At 37.7% G+C, this 14901-nt stretch overlaps 1 protein-coding gene and 11 non-coding genes across 12 annotated transcripts; 11 read left to right on the top strand and 1 right to left on the bottom strand.

The window, feature by feature from the left end:
• Positions 1-222: 222 nt before the first annotated feature.
• Positions 223-295, top strand: trnar-ucg. Its single transcript has one exon. It is a non-coding gene; the product is annotated as a tRNA-Arg (tRNA).
• Positions 296-548: 253 nt separating this feature from the next.
• Positions 549-621, top strand: trnar-ucg. Its single transcript has one exon. It is a non-coding gene; the product is annotated as a tRNA-Arg (tRNA).
• A 250-nt stretch (positions 622-871) lies between these two features.
• trnar-ucg lies at positions 872-944 on the top strand. The gene has a single exon. It is a non-coding gene; the product is annotated as a tRNA-Arg (tRNA).
• Positions 945-1522: 578 nt separating this feature from the next.
• Positions 1523-1595, top strand: trnap-ugg. The gene has a single exon. It is a non-coding gene; the product is annotated as a tRNA-Pro (tRNA).
• A 252-nt stretch (positions 1596-1847) lies between these two features.
• trnaq-uug lies at positions 1848-1918 on the top strand. The gene has a single exon. It is a non-coding gene; the product is annotated as a tRNA-Gln (tRNA).
• Positions 1919-2169: 251 nt separating this feature from the next.
• On the top strand, positions 2170-2242 carry trnar-ucg. The gene has a single exon. It is a non-coding gene; the product is annotated as a tRNA-Arg (tRNA).
• A 572-nt stretch (positions 2243-2814) lies between these two features.
• trnar-ucg lies at positions 2815-2887 on the top strand. Its single transcript has one exon. It is a non-coding gene; the product is annotated as a tRNA-Arg (tRNA).
• Positions 2888-3088: 201 nt separating this feature from the next.
• Positions 3089-3161, top strand: trnar-ccg. Its single transcript has one exon. It is a non-coding gene; the product is annotated as a tRNA-Arg (tRNA).
• Positions 3162-3596: 435 nt separating this feature from the next.
• trnar-ucg lies at positions 3597-3669 on the top strand. Its single transcript has one exon. It is a non-coding gene; the product is annotated as a tRNA-Arg (tRNA).
• Positions 3670-5101: 1432 nt separating this feature from the next.
• On the top strand, positions 5102-5173 carry trnar-ucg. Its single transcript has one exon. It is a non-coding gene; the product is annotated as a tRNA-Arg (tRNA).
• Positions 5174-6655: 1482 nt separating this feature from the next.
• On the top strand, positions 6656-6728 carry trnar-ucg. The gene has a single exon. It is a non-coding gene; the product is annotated as a tRNA-Arg (tRNA).
• A 659-nt stretch (positions 6729-7387) lies between these two features.
• Positions 7388-13476, bottom strand: LOC122350995 (neuronal acetylcholine receptor subunit alpha-9-like). The gene is given in 7 exon segments (XM_043247807.1): positions 7388-8663; positions 8665-8696; positions 9177-9528; positions 10527-10710; positions 10828-10982; positions 12742-12887; positions 13431-13476. Coding segments are annotated over 7 exon segments (1743 nt in total). The 3' UTR covers positions 7388-7835.
• Positions 13477-14901: the final 1425 nt, after the last annotated feature.

A 14901-nucleotide genomic window follows, 5' to 3' on the forward strand; every position in this document is an offset into this window, starting at 1 on the left:
CAGAACCAGAAAAAATCTATAGTGATTACTTCAAAATTACAATATAGCCATTACAAATATACATAGGACTAAGCACAGAACCAAGCCTTGTGATGCTTAAAGGTTGAAAGTTTACTTGCATGCGAAAGACAATTAGCTTCGAAATGGCCGTTTTCTTAAAGCTTTTCCAGTTTAGCTTACATCTTGCTATCTGTGAATGCACTTGGGATAAGACAATTAAAGGGCCCAGTGGCCTAATGGATAAGGCATCAGCCTTCGGAGCTGAGGATTGTGGGTTCGAGTCCCATCTGGGTCATATTTGAGGCCAACTCTTTGAGTTTAAGTTGGCAGAACCAGAAAAAATCTATAGTGATTACTTCAAAATTACAATATAGCCATTACAAATATACATAGGACTAAGCACAGAACCAAGCCTTGTGATGCTTAAAGGTTGAAAGTTTACTTGCATGCGACAGACAATTAGCTTCGAAATGACCGTTTTCTTAAAGCTTTCCCAGTTTAGCTTACATATTGCTATCTGTGAATGCACTTGGATAAAGACAAATAAGGGCCCAGTGGCCTAATGGATAAGGCATCAGCCTTCGGAGCTGAGGATTGTGGGTTCGAGTCCCATCTGGGTCATATTTGAGGCTGTTCTTTGAGTTTAAGTTGGCAGAACCAGAAAAAATCTATAGTGATTACTTCAAAATTACAATATAGCCATTACAAATATACATAGGACTAAGCACAGAACCAAGCCTTGTGATGCTTAAGGTTGAAAGTTTACTTGCATGCGATAGACAATTAGCTTCAAATGGCTTTTTTCTTAAAGCTTTTCCAGTTTAGCTTACATCTTGCTATCTGTGAATGCACTTGGATAAGACAACTAAAGGGCCCAGTGGCCTAATGGATAAGGCATCAGCCTTCGGAGCTGAGGATTGTGGGTTCGAGTCCCATCTGGGTCATATTTGAGGCCAACTCTTTGAGTTTAAGTTGGCAGAACCAGAAAAAAATCTATAGTGATTACTTCAAAAAGTTACAATATAGCCATTACAAATATACATAGGACTAAGCACAGAACCAAGCCTTGTGATGCTTAAAGGTTGAAAGTTTACTTGCATGCGACAGACAATTAGCTTCAAAATGACCGTTTTCTTAAAGCTTTCCCAGTTTAGCTTACATATTATATCTGTGAATGCACTTGGATAAAGACAAATAAGGGCCCAGTGGCCTAATGGATAAGCATCAGCCTTCGGAGCTGAGGATTGTGGGTTCGAGTCCCATCTGGGTCATATTTGAGGCTGTTCTTTGAGTTTAAGTTGGCAGAACCAGAAAAATCTATAGTGATTACTTCAAAATTACAATATAGCCATTACAAATATACACAGGACTAAGCACAGAACCAAGCCTTGTGATGCTTAAAGGTTGAAAGTTTACTTGCATCGACAGACAATTAGCTTCAAATGGCTTTTTTTCTTAAAGCTTTTCCAGTTTAGCTTACATCTTGCTATCTGTGAATGCACTTGGGATAAGACAACTAAAGGGCCCAGTGGCCTAATGGATAAGGCATCAGCCTTGGGAGCTGAGGATTGTGGGTTCGAGTCCCATCTGGGTCATATTTGAGGCCAACTCTTTGAGTTTAAGTTGGCAGAACCAGAAAAAATCTATAGTGATTACTTCAAAATTACAATATAGCCATTACAAATATACATAGGACTAAGCACAGAACCAAGCCTTGTGATGCTTAAAGGTTGAAAGTTTACTTGCATGCGACAGACAATTAGCTTCAAATGACCATTTTCTTAAAGCTTTCCCAGTTTAGCTTACATATTGCTATCTGTGAATGCACTTGGATAAAGACAAATAAGGGCCCAGTGGCCTAATGGATAAGGCATCAGCCTTGGGCTGAGGATTGTGGGTTCGAGTCCCATCTGGGTCATATTTGAGGCTGTTCTTTGAGTTTAAGTTGGCAGAACCAGAAAAATCTATTGTGATTACTTCACAATTACAATATAGCCATTACAAATATACATAGGACTAAGCACAGAACCAAGTGTTGTGATGCTTAAAGGTTGAAAGTTTACTTGCATGCGACAGACAATTAGCTTCGAAATGACCGTTTTCTTAAAGCTTTCCCAGTTTAGCTTACATATTGCTATCTGTGAATGCACTTGGATAAAGACAAATAAGGGCCCAGTGGCCTAATGGATAAGGCATCAGCCTTCGTAGCTGAGGATTGTGGGTTCGAGTCCCATCTGGGTCATATTTGAGGCTGTTCTTTGAGTTTAAGTTGGCAGAACCAGAAAAAATCTATAGTGATTACTTCAAAATTACAATATAGCCATTACAAATATACATAGGACTAAGCACAGAACCAAGCCTTGTGATGCTTAAAGGTTGAAAGTTTACTTGCATGCGACAGACAATTAGCTTCGAAATGACCGTTTTCTTAAGCTTTCCCAGTTTAGCTTGCTTGCATATTGCTATCTGTGAATGCACTTGGATAAAGACAAATAAGGGCCCAGTGGCCTAATGGATAAGGCATCAGCCTTCAGAGCTGAGGATTGTGGGTTCGAGTCCCATTTGGGTCATATTTGAGGCAGTTCTTTGAGTTTAAGTTGGCAGAACCAAAAAAAATCAATAGTGATTAGTTCAAAATTACAATATAGCCATAACAAATGTACATAGAACTAAGCACAGAACCAAGCGTTGTGATGATAAAAGTTTACTTATGCATTTACAGACAATTAGCTTCAAATGGCCGTTTTCTTAAAGCTTTTCCAGTTTAGCTTACATATTGCTATCTGTGAATGCACTTGGATAAAGTCAAATAAGGGCCCAGTGGCCTAATGGATAAGGCATCAGCCTTCGGAGCTGAGGATTGTGGGTTCGAGTCCCATCTGGGTCATATTTGAGGCAGTTCTTTGAGTTTAAGTTGGCAGAACCAAAAAAAATCAATAGTGATTAGTTCAAAATTACAATATAGCCATAACAAATGTACATAGAACTAAGCACAGAACCAAGCGTTGTGATGCTTAAAGGATGAAAGTTTACTTGCATGCGATAGACAATTATCTTCGAACTGGCAGTTTACTTAAAGAGAAAAAAGGGCCCAGTGGCCTAATGGATAAGGCATCAGCCTCCGGAGCTGGGGATTGTGGGTTCAAGTCCCACCTGGGTCGTCTTCAAGAAACATCTTTAGCTGCACACGAAACAAGAATTACTGTAAAACTTGAAGCCTTCTGAATGTGACTTTGCTTTGATTGCATCAAATTGTCTGTGAATGCAAGGGCCACCAAATCCTAGTGTCCCGACAGATAAGCCTTCAGAGATGAAACCTGTAGGTTTGAAGCCCATCTTGGTCATCTTTGAGGCTGTTCTTTGAGTTTCAGTTGGGTGCACAAAAAAAATCTATAGTGATAAGCTGATAGTTGCAAAATAGTCATAACAAATGTACATAGGACTTAGCAAAGAACAGAGCTTTGTGATACTTAAAGGGTAAAAGTTTACCTGAATGCGACAGATAATTAGCTTCGAACTGGCCGTTTTCTTAAAGCTTTTCCAGTTTAGCTTACATCTTGCTATCTGTGAATGCACTTGGGATAAGAGAACTAAAGGGCCCAGTGGCCTAATGGATAAGGCATCAGCCTTCGGAGCTGAGGATTGTGGGTTCGAGTCCCATCTGGGTCATATTTGAGGCTGTTCTTTGAGGTTAATTTGGCAGAACTAGAAAAAAATCTATATTGATAAGTTCAAAATTACAATATAGCCATAACAAATGTACATAGGACTAAGCACAGAACCAAGTGTTGTGATGCTTAAAGCATGAAAGTTTACTTGCGTACGACAGACAATTAGCTTCGAAATGGCCGTTTTCTTAAAGCTTTTCCAGTTTAGCTTACATATTGCTATCTGTGAATGCACTTGGATAAAGACAAATAAGGGCCCAGTGGCCTAATGGATAAGGCATCAGCCTTCGGAGCTGAGGATTGTGGGTTCGAGTCAAATTTGAGGCAGTTCATTGAGTTTAAGTTGGCAGAACCAAAAGAAATCTATAGTGATTAGTTTAAAATTACAATATAGCCATAACAAATGTACATAGGACTAAGCACAGAACCAAGCGTTGTGATGCTTAAAGGATGAAAGTTTACTTGCATGCGATAGACAATTATCTTCGAACTAGCAGTTTACTTAAAGAGAAAAAAGGGTCCAGTGACCTAATGGATAAGGCATCAGCCTCCGGAGCTGGGGATTGTGGGTTCAAGTCCCACCTGGGTCGTCTTCAAGAAACATCTTTAGCTGCACACGAAACAAGAATTACTGTAAAACTTGAAGCCTTCTGAATGTGACCTTGCTTTGATTGCATCAAATTGTCTGTGAATGCAAGGGCCACCAAATCCTAGTGCATTTTGAGGCTGTTCTTTGAGTTTCAGATGGGTGCACAAAAAAAAATCTATAGTGATAAGCTGATAGTTGCAAAATAGTCATAACAAATGTACATAGGACTTAGCAAAGAACAGAGCTTTGTGATGCTTAAAGGTTGAAAGTTTACCTGAATGCGACAGATAATTAGCTTTGAACTGGCAGTTTACTTAAACACAAAAAAAGGGCCCAGTGGCCCCTAACGGATAAGGCATCAGCCTTAAGTTCAGCTGGTTGAAAAAGACAGTTAGCTTCAACTGGCTGTTTTCTTAAAGCTTTTCAGTTTGTCTTACATCTTGCATCAGCCTTAAGTTCTGCTGGTTGAAAGAGACAGTTAGTTTCGAACTTCGAACAGTTAGCTTTACAAATAAGGGCCCAGTGGCCTAATGGATAAGCATCAGCCTTCGGGGCTGAGATTGTGGGTTCGAGTCCCGTCTGGGTCACATTTGAGGCTGTTCTTTGAGGTTAATTTGACAGAACTAGAAAAAAATCTATAGTGATTAGTTCAAAATTACAATATAGCTATAACAAATGCACATAGGACTAAGCAAAGAACCAAGTGTTGTGATGCTTAAAGAATGAAAGTTTACTTAAATGTCACGACAGACAATTAGCTTCGAAAAAGCCGTTTTCTTAAAGCTTTTCCAGTTTAGCTTACATATTGCTATCTGTGAATGCACTTGGACAAAAGACAAATAAGGGTCCAGTGGCCTAATGGATAAGGCATCAGCCTTCGGAGCTGAGATTGTGGGTTCAAGTCCCACCTGGGTCGTCTTCAAGAAACATCTTTAGCTGCACACGAAACAAAATTACTGTAAAACTTGAAGCCTTCTGAATGTGACTTTGCTTTGATTGCATCAAATTGTCTGTGAATGCAAGGGCCACCAAATCCTAGTGCATTTTGAGGCTGTTCTTTGAGTTTCAGTTGGGTGCACAAAAAATCTATAGTGATAAGCTGATAGTTGCAAAATAGTCATAACAAAAGTACATAGGACTTAGCAAAGAACAGAGCTTTGTGATGCTTAAAGGTTGAAAGTTTACCTGAATGCGACAGATAATTAGCTTTGAACTGGCAGTTTACTTAAACACAAAAGGGCCCAGTGGCCTCAATGGATAAGGCATCAGCCTTAAGTTCAGCTGGTTTGAAAAGACAGTTAGCTTCGAACTGGCTGTTTTCTTAAGAGCTTTTCCAGTTTGTCTTACATCTTGCATCAGCCTTAAGTTCTGCTGGTTGAAAGAGACAGTTAGCTTCGAACTTCGAACAGTTAGCTTTTACAATTAAGGGCCCAGTGGACTAATGGATAAGGCATCAGCCTTCGGAGCTGAGGATTGTGGGTTCGAGTCCCATCTGGGTCATATTTGAGGCTGTTCTTTGAGGTTAATTTGGCAGAACTAGAAAAATCTATATTGATAAGTTCAAAAATTACAATATAGCCATAACAAATGTACATAGGACTAAGCACAGAACCAAGCGTTGTGATGATGAAAGTTTACTTGCATGCGATAGACAATTTGCTTCGAAATGGCTGTTTTCGTAAAGCTTTTCCAGTTTAGCTTACATATTGCTATCTGTGAATGCACTTGGATAAAGACAAATAAGGGCCCAGTGGCCTAATATGGATAAGGCATCAGCCTTCGGAGCTGAGGATTGTGGGTTGAGTCCCATCTGGGTCATATTTGAGGCTGTTCTTTGAGGTTAATTTGGCAGAACTAGAAAAAAATCTATAGTGATTAGTTCAAAATTACAATATAGCAATAACAAATGTACATAGGACTAAGCACAGAACCAAGCGTTGTGATGCTTAAAGGATGAAAGTTTACTTGCATGCGACAGACAATTAGCTTCGAAATGGCCGTTTTCTTAAAGCTTTTCCAGTTTAGCTTACATCTTGCTATCTGTGAATGCACTTGGGATAAGAGAACTAAAGGGCCCAGTGGCCTAATGGATAAGGCATCAGCCTTCGGGGCTGAGGATTGTGGGTTCGAGTCCCGTCTGGGTCATATTTGAGGCTGTTCTTTGAGGTTAATTTGACAGAACTAGAAACAAATCTATAGTGATTAGTTCAAAATTACAATATAGCAATAACAAATGCACATAGGACTAAGCACAGAACCAAGTGTTGTGATGCTTAAAGAATGAAAGTTTACTTGCGTACGACAGACAATTAGCTTCGAAATGGCCGTTTTCTTAAAGCTTTTCCAGTTTAGCTTACATATTGCTATCTGTGAATGCACTTGGATAAAGACAAATAAGGGTCCAGTGGCCTAATGGATAAGGCATCAGCCTTCGGAGCTGAGGATTGTGGGTTCAAGTCCCATCTGGGTCGTATTTGATGCAGTTCAATGTATTTAAGTTGGCAGCAAAAGAAAAAATCTATAGTGATAAGCTCAAAGTTGCAATATAGCCATAACAAATGTACATAGGACTTAGCAAAGAAAAGAGTGCTGTGATGCTTAAAAGATGGAAGTTTACTGGCAGTGTTCTTAAAGAGAAAAAAGGGCCCAGTGGCCTAACGGATAAGGCATCAGCCTTAAGTTCTACTGGTTGAAAAAGACAGTTAGCTTCGAAATGGCCGTTTTCTCAAAGCTTTTCCAGTTTGGCTTACATCTTGCTATCTGTGAGTACACCTGCCTTTAATTTTCAGCACCTATTGAAATAAATCTCTTGACTAATTTTCATTTTAGGAGCTCATTTCATATTTTAATACTTACACAAGTGCATGAATTGATGTCTCCAAATAATCAAGTTTCAATAGTTAGGTGCCAGGGTTAATTACACTTTTTATTTTCAATTTCTTTTTCCTTTTATTATAATTTGTTAATTGCTATTCTAGGATTCTGTGATTGATCATGTTTTATTTCTTATTTGTGTAGCAGCATTTGTAAAGTATAATATAAGCAGAAGAAAAGCAAGGAACAAGCACAGCAAATTAAAGAAATTTCAGAACGTTGATTTCTCTGATAATATGTTAGTGTTGGTCAAGGATGCAAGTTTTACACTGTGTGTGTGATCAACATTCAAGACTGATCTATTTATGCATTTTTAATGTGCATTAGTGTGGATGTCTGTCAATGCGCATGTGCAGGGTTAACTGTGCATTATTAATGTTTGTCCATGCCAGACAAAGATTGTGTTACTCTATATACACATGTGGGAACACGTCTACACCTAAAATATTAATGCTGTTTCTTTAACTGTTACAACCAGAGAATCTTCTTGAATGTAAAGAATGAAACCAACAATAAAGAAAATGAGACATTCAAACAACTAATTCTCTTGCAGTAACCCACATATTAAGTTGAATGTAGAACATTAGCGCATTTGCCAACAAATACAAGATGAAAAAAATTTATCAGTAACTAACTGGTCTTTTGACACATAGTGTTAGCCAATATGAAATATCAGTTGATTACATCTTTATGGTGTAAACGGTCTAGGTTGCCTTGGCCATGACAAGGATACTCATGAGGAAGACCATGATGAAAAACACCCACATGAAGAACCTGTCCATCACCTTGGCAACCTTCTTCCACTCAGCCCCTTTGGCCTGGTGTGCCCTCTGCTCTCTGAAACAGTTAGCTATGTACTCAATGTTTCGCACCACTTTCTGATGTTGGCCACAGACACATACACATCCTTTGCCAGTGGTGGGCTTATTATAACTATCTGCTCCAAAGGTTTTGCTGTAGCTATTATCGTGGAGATACCCAACTCCATTTAGATAACCATTGCCATGATCGTAGGTGTATCCAGTAAGTTTTTCTGGAATGGAGAGTTCGCTGTCTTTGAGTTTCTCCTGGCTTGTCAATGGAAGCTTTTCACTTCCATCTCGGCCAATGTAATGTGTGTATTTTGGATGATGGGCATTCTGTCGAATAGGCGAGTTGGAAGACGAGCGTGTCCTTCTTTGCTGGTTATGCCTCTGTTGTCGATAGTCTCTGCTGTTGTGATGGTACCCATTCCCATGCCGGTGGTCTCTGTGATTGTACCCATTAAACTGATTGCGGTTTCTGTCATCATGGTCGCCATAAAACCCTTTGTCAAAATACCCATCTCTCTCAAGGCTAGCCAGTGGGTCTTCCGAGAATAATGTGCCTCGGTCACTTTCAGGTGTTGTACAGTTCTCCCCTACCTCATACACAAAGAAGATCTTCGACATGTAGTCTATTATCAGGACTTTGGCCCAGTGGGGCACAGGTTTGGCTTCTGCTCCACAGAAGTGTATATTCATGATAAAGATAGTCAATGAAGTAGAGGCCAAGTATCATGGTCATTGTTGCAATGTAGTATTTTCCTATAGGAAAGGCAAACAAGGGACACATAACAAAGAGGCTGTGAAAAAAATTCTTTGCGTGACATTTGAACATATCAATGATGATAATATTTTTTATTTGTGATCATTTAGTGACAATTGGTGACAATAATTCAGTGATAATTTATTGGTTGATTGAAGTAGAGGCCGTTATCATGGTCATTGTTGACAATATAGTATTTTTTACTTGTTGTCTATATCACCCAGCTACAGGCATACTGAGACTGTGATGGGTAATATGTACTCTGCTTTTACTTCACTTCACAAACTGCTAGTTAATCGCAATTTCCACTAGGGGGCCAATTGAGCCATGACTTTTGGCTTTGACTTTACAGCATATGGTTGTAAAGTATAAACAGAACCACATTTAGCATTTTAACAGAACTGACAACATTCTTTGGCCAGAAAGGAAATAAATAATATTCCCACATATTTCTAAATTCTGCTCTATTGTAAACTCACCAATCAGGGGAACACTTTCTGAAGGTGGCATACTCTCGGCCACCATCAACTGAAATACAGTCAGAGCCAGCAGAACTGTCACCCCAAGTGAGACCTTCTCCCCAGAATCAGCAGGCAGGTAGAAGCCCAGTGGAGCCAGGAAAGAGATGAGGAAACACGGCAGAAGAAGGTTGAAGATGTAGAAGGATGAACGCCGCTTGAGCAGGACTGTGTACGTTATATCAGGGTATGGGTCAGAGCAGCAGCCATATATTATGACGTTCTTAACAGCTGGCATGCCGTGACACTCCCATTCCACATTTTCTACAAAGTCTGAAAGGTCACCACTCTCCATGCCCATGCTGATATCCACCTAGGGTTACAGTGATTCGATTTTTAGTTGAGTACAATTCACAGTTCACAACTCTATATAACAGTTCATTTACATTGTTCGTTTACATAAATAATGATTGCTTCTTTAAAAGTTCCATTCATTTTGGCTTATGTTTTTATGAACAGAAATTAGGTTCCCATGCATGAAGCTGACCATTACAACAAGATGGTCGATACATTTTATACTGGAATAAAGGTTCTAGTCAAACTACAGCTTGTAATTTTCCTTCTTACTGTGTCTTTTATATATTCCTGTCATAGTCTGTGGACATTTTGAGGATGTCTACAGCTACATGTATCAGAACCACAGATTTAAAGAATACTGGTAAACAAACAGCTGATATTAGCCATTGTTTTCCATGGTATTTTTTCCATACTGTGTTAGTCAGTGACCACCGCCAACCACTTGGTTATAATCATTATTCAAATTAGCTTGTATTGTGTTAAATAGCTGAAGAAGTAGAGGGTGAGTAAATGAGGAAGAATTAAACATTTTTGAGTGAATTATCCTTATGGATATTTTGAATTCAATATTGGGCCTACGTGTACCTGAAATTAAAATGAAAATAAATAAGCAAATGTGTTACAAATACCCCTTTTCATTAGGGGACTACATGTACAAGCAATATGTGATCTTAACTACATGATAAATATAAGTATGATGTACTTATTGTGCTTACATTGAATTGCAAAATACTTTTGCTGCTACTGAGTTGGGATACTTTTAAGATTAAAAACAGGTTTGGTATTATGGGTAGGCTTAAGGGATGTATTCTGTAATTGCAGGTTTTTTTAAAAATATAAGTACACTGTTAAAACATACACATACATTTACATGTATACACACTAGTTAAGGCAACCTAATATAATGTGACTCAAAAAGCTGTTATCCAAAGCAACGTATTGGAATAATTTATCACAAGTATGCATGCTTACTATTGTACTTGCTAAGTATGTACACCTATCAAGTGCATATACCTGGTTGCCATTGTAGGTCCAGGAGCCAAAGGTAAGGTTGCACTCCTGGCTATCAAAGGGGAAATAAGAGACATCCACCTTACAGGAACTCTTAGTGATGGCAGGGGAGTCCCAAGTGATCTCACCATTATACCTCAACACCACATTCGTGTCTGGGGGTCCGGAAGAGTCCTCCTCATCCGCACTGAATTAAAAACAAATATAGAGGTCAATAATTCAGTCTTTTATGTATTCATTGAGCCTTTTGACTGTATTAAGTGTGTTTTATTCAAGATAATGTGTGTATGTGACATGTATTTACTTGTTATACAGAACGATGTCTGGTCTCCAAATAAGATTGCTGGGTATTCTAATGACCTCAAGTCCATCGTACTCATCTTTATCCCAGTGCAGATAAGCATCATGCCAGATCTGACGCACCCACAGGTATGTGGTCAACACCTGGTTCCTTTCATCCTAGCACAAAGAGTCAAACACAAAGCAATTTAGGCTCTGTATATATACAATCAATTAGTTGATTTGTGAATAACCACCTAAATCTATTTATCACACATAGTGATCATAGAAGATAGAGTTGTATGTATTTATTTTAAGCCACCGTATGTCCTTTTGGAGCTTGAAATCCTATTTGTTTACTGTGAATATGTTCAGATGTGACGAGGTTAGAGATCTATTTTTCTTTGAGGTAACAGTGTGAGTTACATTGTATGTTAAGACCAAGTATTCAGTCACACAGGGTCTTGCACTGCAAGATAAAACCCTGTTGTTGTACATGGAACACTTTCTCACAACAATGAAGAATGAAAGGAAAGAAAGTCTGAACCCTTAGGTTGCACTTAATGCCTTCTACATATCACATCTCATTGGTTAAAAGTACTCCTCAGGTTCAGTAAATTAATATTTGATTGAGTTTGATCAGGGCAGAAATTCAGTGCTTCTTGAATGAGAAATTCATTATCTCTTTCTGGAACACACATAACAACGATTACAAGAGTCTTATATAATTATCATCCACTGACTCTAAATGTAATACCATACTACTGAATTATAGCATTTAAATAAGTCGTTCACCAAAACTTAATTTTTGTCATCAAAAATTCATATCGCTCATATCGCTGTCAAATCAAATGAACAGGTTTGTAACACTGATCATGCGAACTATTTAGTGCAAATAGGTGTTAATACTTTCAATAAAGCAAAGGTTGCGCAAGATTAAACCATTCTGAAATCATGCAAAAGGCATTACATTACACAAATAAATTAATAAATAATCTACTGGAGAAAAAAAACTACACATCTTATTATCCAACACTTTTGTAGGTTACTTGATCACTTACTGTTACACACTTCAAAGTGAGGATAAAACATGATCTGCAGTGGCACACTTGCTAGAAACTATTATACATTAGTCACACAGCTCACACTATACATACATGCATATAATGTTTACAGTGTCACAGGATACAGTGAGTTGATGAGAAGAGGATACACACAATAAACATTTGATATGTACTGACACCTAGAGTTATCCATAATAACTGCAACAATAGTGAAGACCACAGCTATTAATCCAGTGGGGTGATTTTGGCTGGTTGGTAATTCTGCAATTGCATAATTATTATAATTTTTTCCTACTGTTGACCATTCCTAAGGAACTGTATGATCTTATTAAATAAATAAATTGCTCACAATTAAGTAGGTCATTGTGGTGGTTCACCACTTGATGTCCAACTTAAAATCTACATAAAAAACCTTTTTTAAGAATAAAAAATGCTTTGAAATTGGCTAGGAACCATTCACAAATTCTCTCTTACTACACCGTCAACTGTTCAAAATAAGTAGGTTAGCAGAAGTATGAATTTGAACTAGTCGTATATTTTTAGAAGTTAAAAGTTTGGGGCAATGTGCAATCTTTGCGGTTTCAGCATTAAGTCGCCCAAAGGATGATCAGAACATACAAACACCATGCCACATCAAGGGACAGTTGGACAGTGTGTGGGTGTTTAGCTGGTGTGATATACAGTATGCCTTGATCTCCGAACCAACGGAAGTGATTTCAAACCCACTGTTTCTGCAGCAGATCTGATACATGTAGCTGTAAACCCATGCGGTTCTGTTATTGATTAAAACTGTAAAATAGGATTTAATGTCAGTATTCCATAGACTGTGTGTGTGTGTGTGTGTGTGTGTGTGTGTGTGTGTGTTTAGTGCTCACCATATCTTTAATCTGTGAGAGTGTGATCTGTAGAGTGACGTTAAGGGCTTTGTCTGTGTCTTCCACGGGCCGTAAAGCATTAGAATAGTCGTCCATTAGGTCATTCAGCAGTTTTTTAGCAAAGTGACCCTGAGCAGAAAAAACAACTAGAGAGAAGAATATATTTATTTAGCTATTTCATATATATATATATATATATATATATATATATATATATATATATATATATATATATATATATATATATATTAGTTACAGTAATTTTGTAATAATATGATGCCATTCTTTATCATTGATTTTTTGTAAGCCACCAATAAAGAGTAACAAAACAAAAAAAAGAAAAATTTTGTTTTAGACATGTAAGATAACACGACAATACTTTAGTATACTGACATAAATAACATAAATACAACACAGCAATAATTACCACAGTTACCCCATCACATACACTGAATATAGATAAATAGTACATATATAATAGTTAATACATACATTATAAAACAAGAAATACTATTTCTTAATGAGATTTAGTTCAATAACTATTGTTATCTGAATCAATACTGCTTATCAAATAAATAAAAATTGTTTTAAGAATGTTCAGGTATCTTTTACTGAAAAACAAGACAAAATACTGATTAAGAAAATGATTTATCTTATGTCAGTATCAGCATTAAAGAGCATGGACTTACCATGTAGCAACATGCTAATGTGAACCACAAGAAATACGATCTTCATTTTTCAGAATGGCAAAAAAATAAAATTAAATCTGCCAGTTATTATTTGCTGTTGCTTCTCATTTGCCATCAATGGTCATATGTTATTTGCTGGCGAGGAGGACAGAGACGTTGCAGAAAGTCCCATAGCGGTCTGAACGCTGAGAGTGGTGGTGTGCCAGGTACAACACCGAAGGCCTGAATGTCATTCTTACTGTTTCTCTGGAACAAGAGCCGAGGTATCACATAGCATGCACACTAACACACGTACACACACTTCTTTTCACCGTGGAGATACTTATCTGCGCAAGAAGAATGTGTGTTTATAATATTGGAGATCTTCTGTTATTTCAAAAAAACATCTTACGTGCTATCTTTTGCAGACTTGTGAAGGATTGTGTGTGACTGAACGTATTTGTCCTGTTCGTCGCAGTGAGAGGCGATCTGACATGAGCGTAGTGCAGACAGGTCATGTGGTTTGAGTGTTACACACAATGAATTTTAAAGGAAGAGAGGTCTGTCTCTGACACATGCACACACTGAATTTCGATACAGCAGAGATTAACAGGTAACGTGTTTTTTAAGGTATAAATTCTAGACATTTCTGTAGACATGGAAATTAAAAATATAATTTTGAACCACCTTTTCTTTGCATTTGCATCACATATCAACTTTCTATTTCATTCAAGAGCGCGAACAAGTAATGTAGTTCCTGGTAGTAACTGGTGGGGTATATTCTTTTTTTCAATGGCTGATGAACAGAAATAAAAGGTAAATGTTAAACTAATACTACGGTGCCACATGTATTCAGACTTTGTTAATACTGCTAAATGTATGCATCAAATAATTATTTTATCAGGTAAACAAATGCATGTGTATGCATGTCTTATTTTCATTTCATATACTTGGGATATGTTTTGTCCCATGTGTAAAATCAGTGAGTTATACTTATGATATAAGTATAAATAAAATAAATTATCAATGAGTTAGTTTACCTATAATTTTCATTTACTTCAGTAACAGATTTCTAGGCACCATTGAGGTGCTGTTTGTAACTGAATCTCTTTAGATTTTGTCAGACAGCCCCCTCATATTTCCCAACACCTACACAGGAATACAACAACATATACACTCAATGACTGTCGGGTCTGAAATGATGACAGGAACAAGACAGGAAGTGGTTCTTCTTGAGGCGTCTTTCTATCTTTCTCTTTCTTTCTCAGGCGTAGGAGAGTTTCATATCCTGTAGTGCACTTCGACATATTACACTGCAGAACTACCTTTCCCATAATGCTTCTGTACAGACAATCATTCTCAGGGATAATTGCATGGATTTCACTAAAAAAGAAAGCAGTTTTAAATAACTGTATTTTTTTCCCTCCATTGTTCTTTCTTACCTGTTCATCTTACACTGCAGCAGATCAGGTATGTGTAGAAAAAAAATGAC

This window comes from Puntigrus tetrazona, chromosome 1 (assembly GCF_018831695.1).
Source record: "Puntigrus tetrazona isolate hp1 chromosome 1, ASM1883169v1, whole genome shotgun sequence".
Taxonomy (NCBI): Eukaryota; Metazoa; Chordata; class Actinopteri; order Cypriniformes; family Cyprinidae; genus Puntigrus; species Puntigrus tetrazona.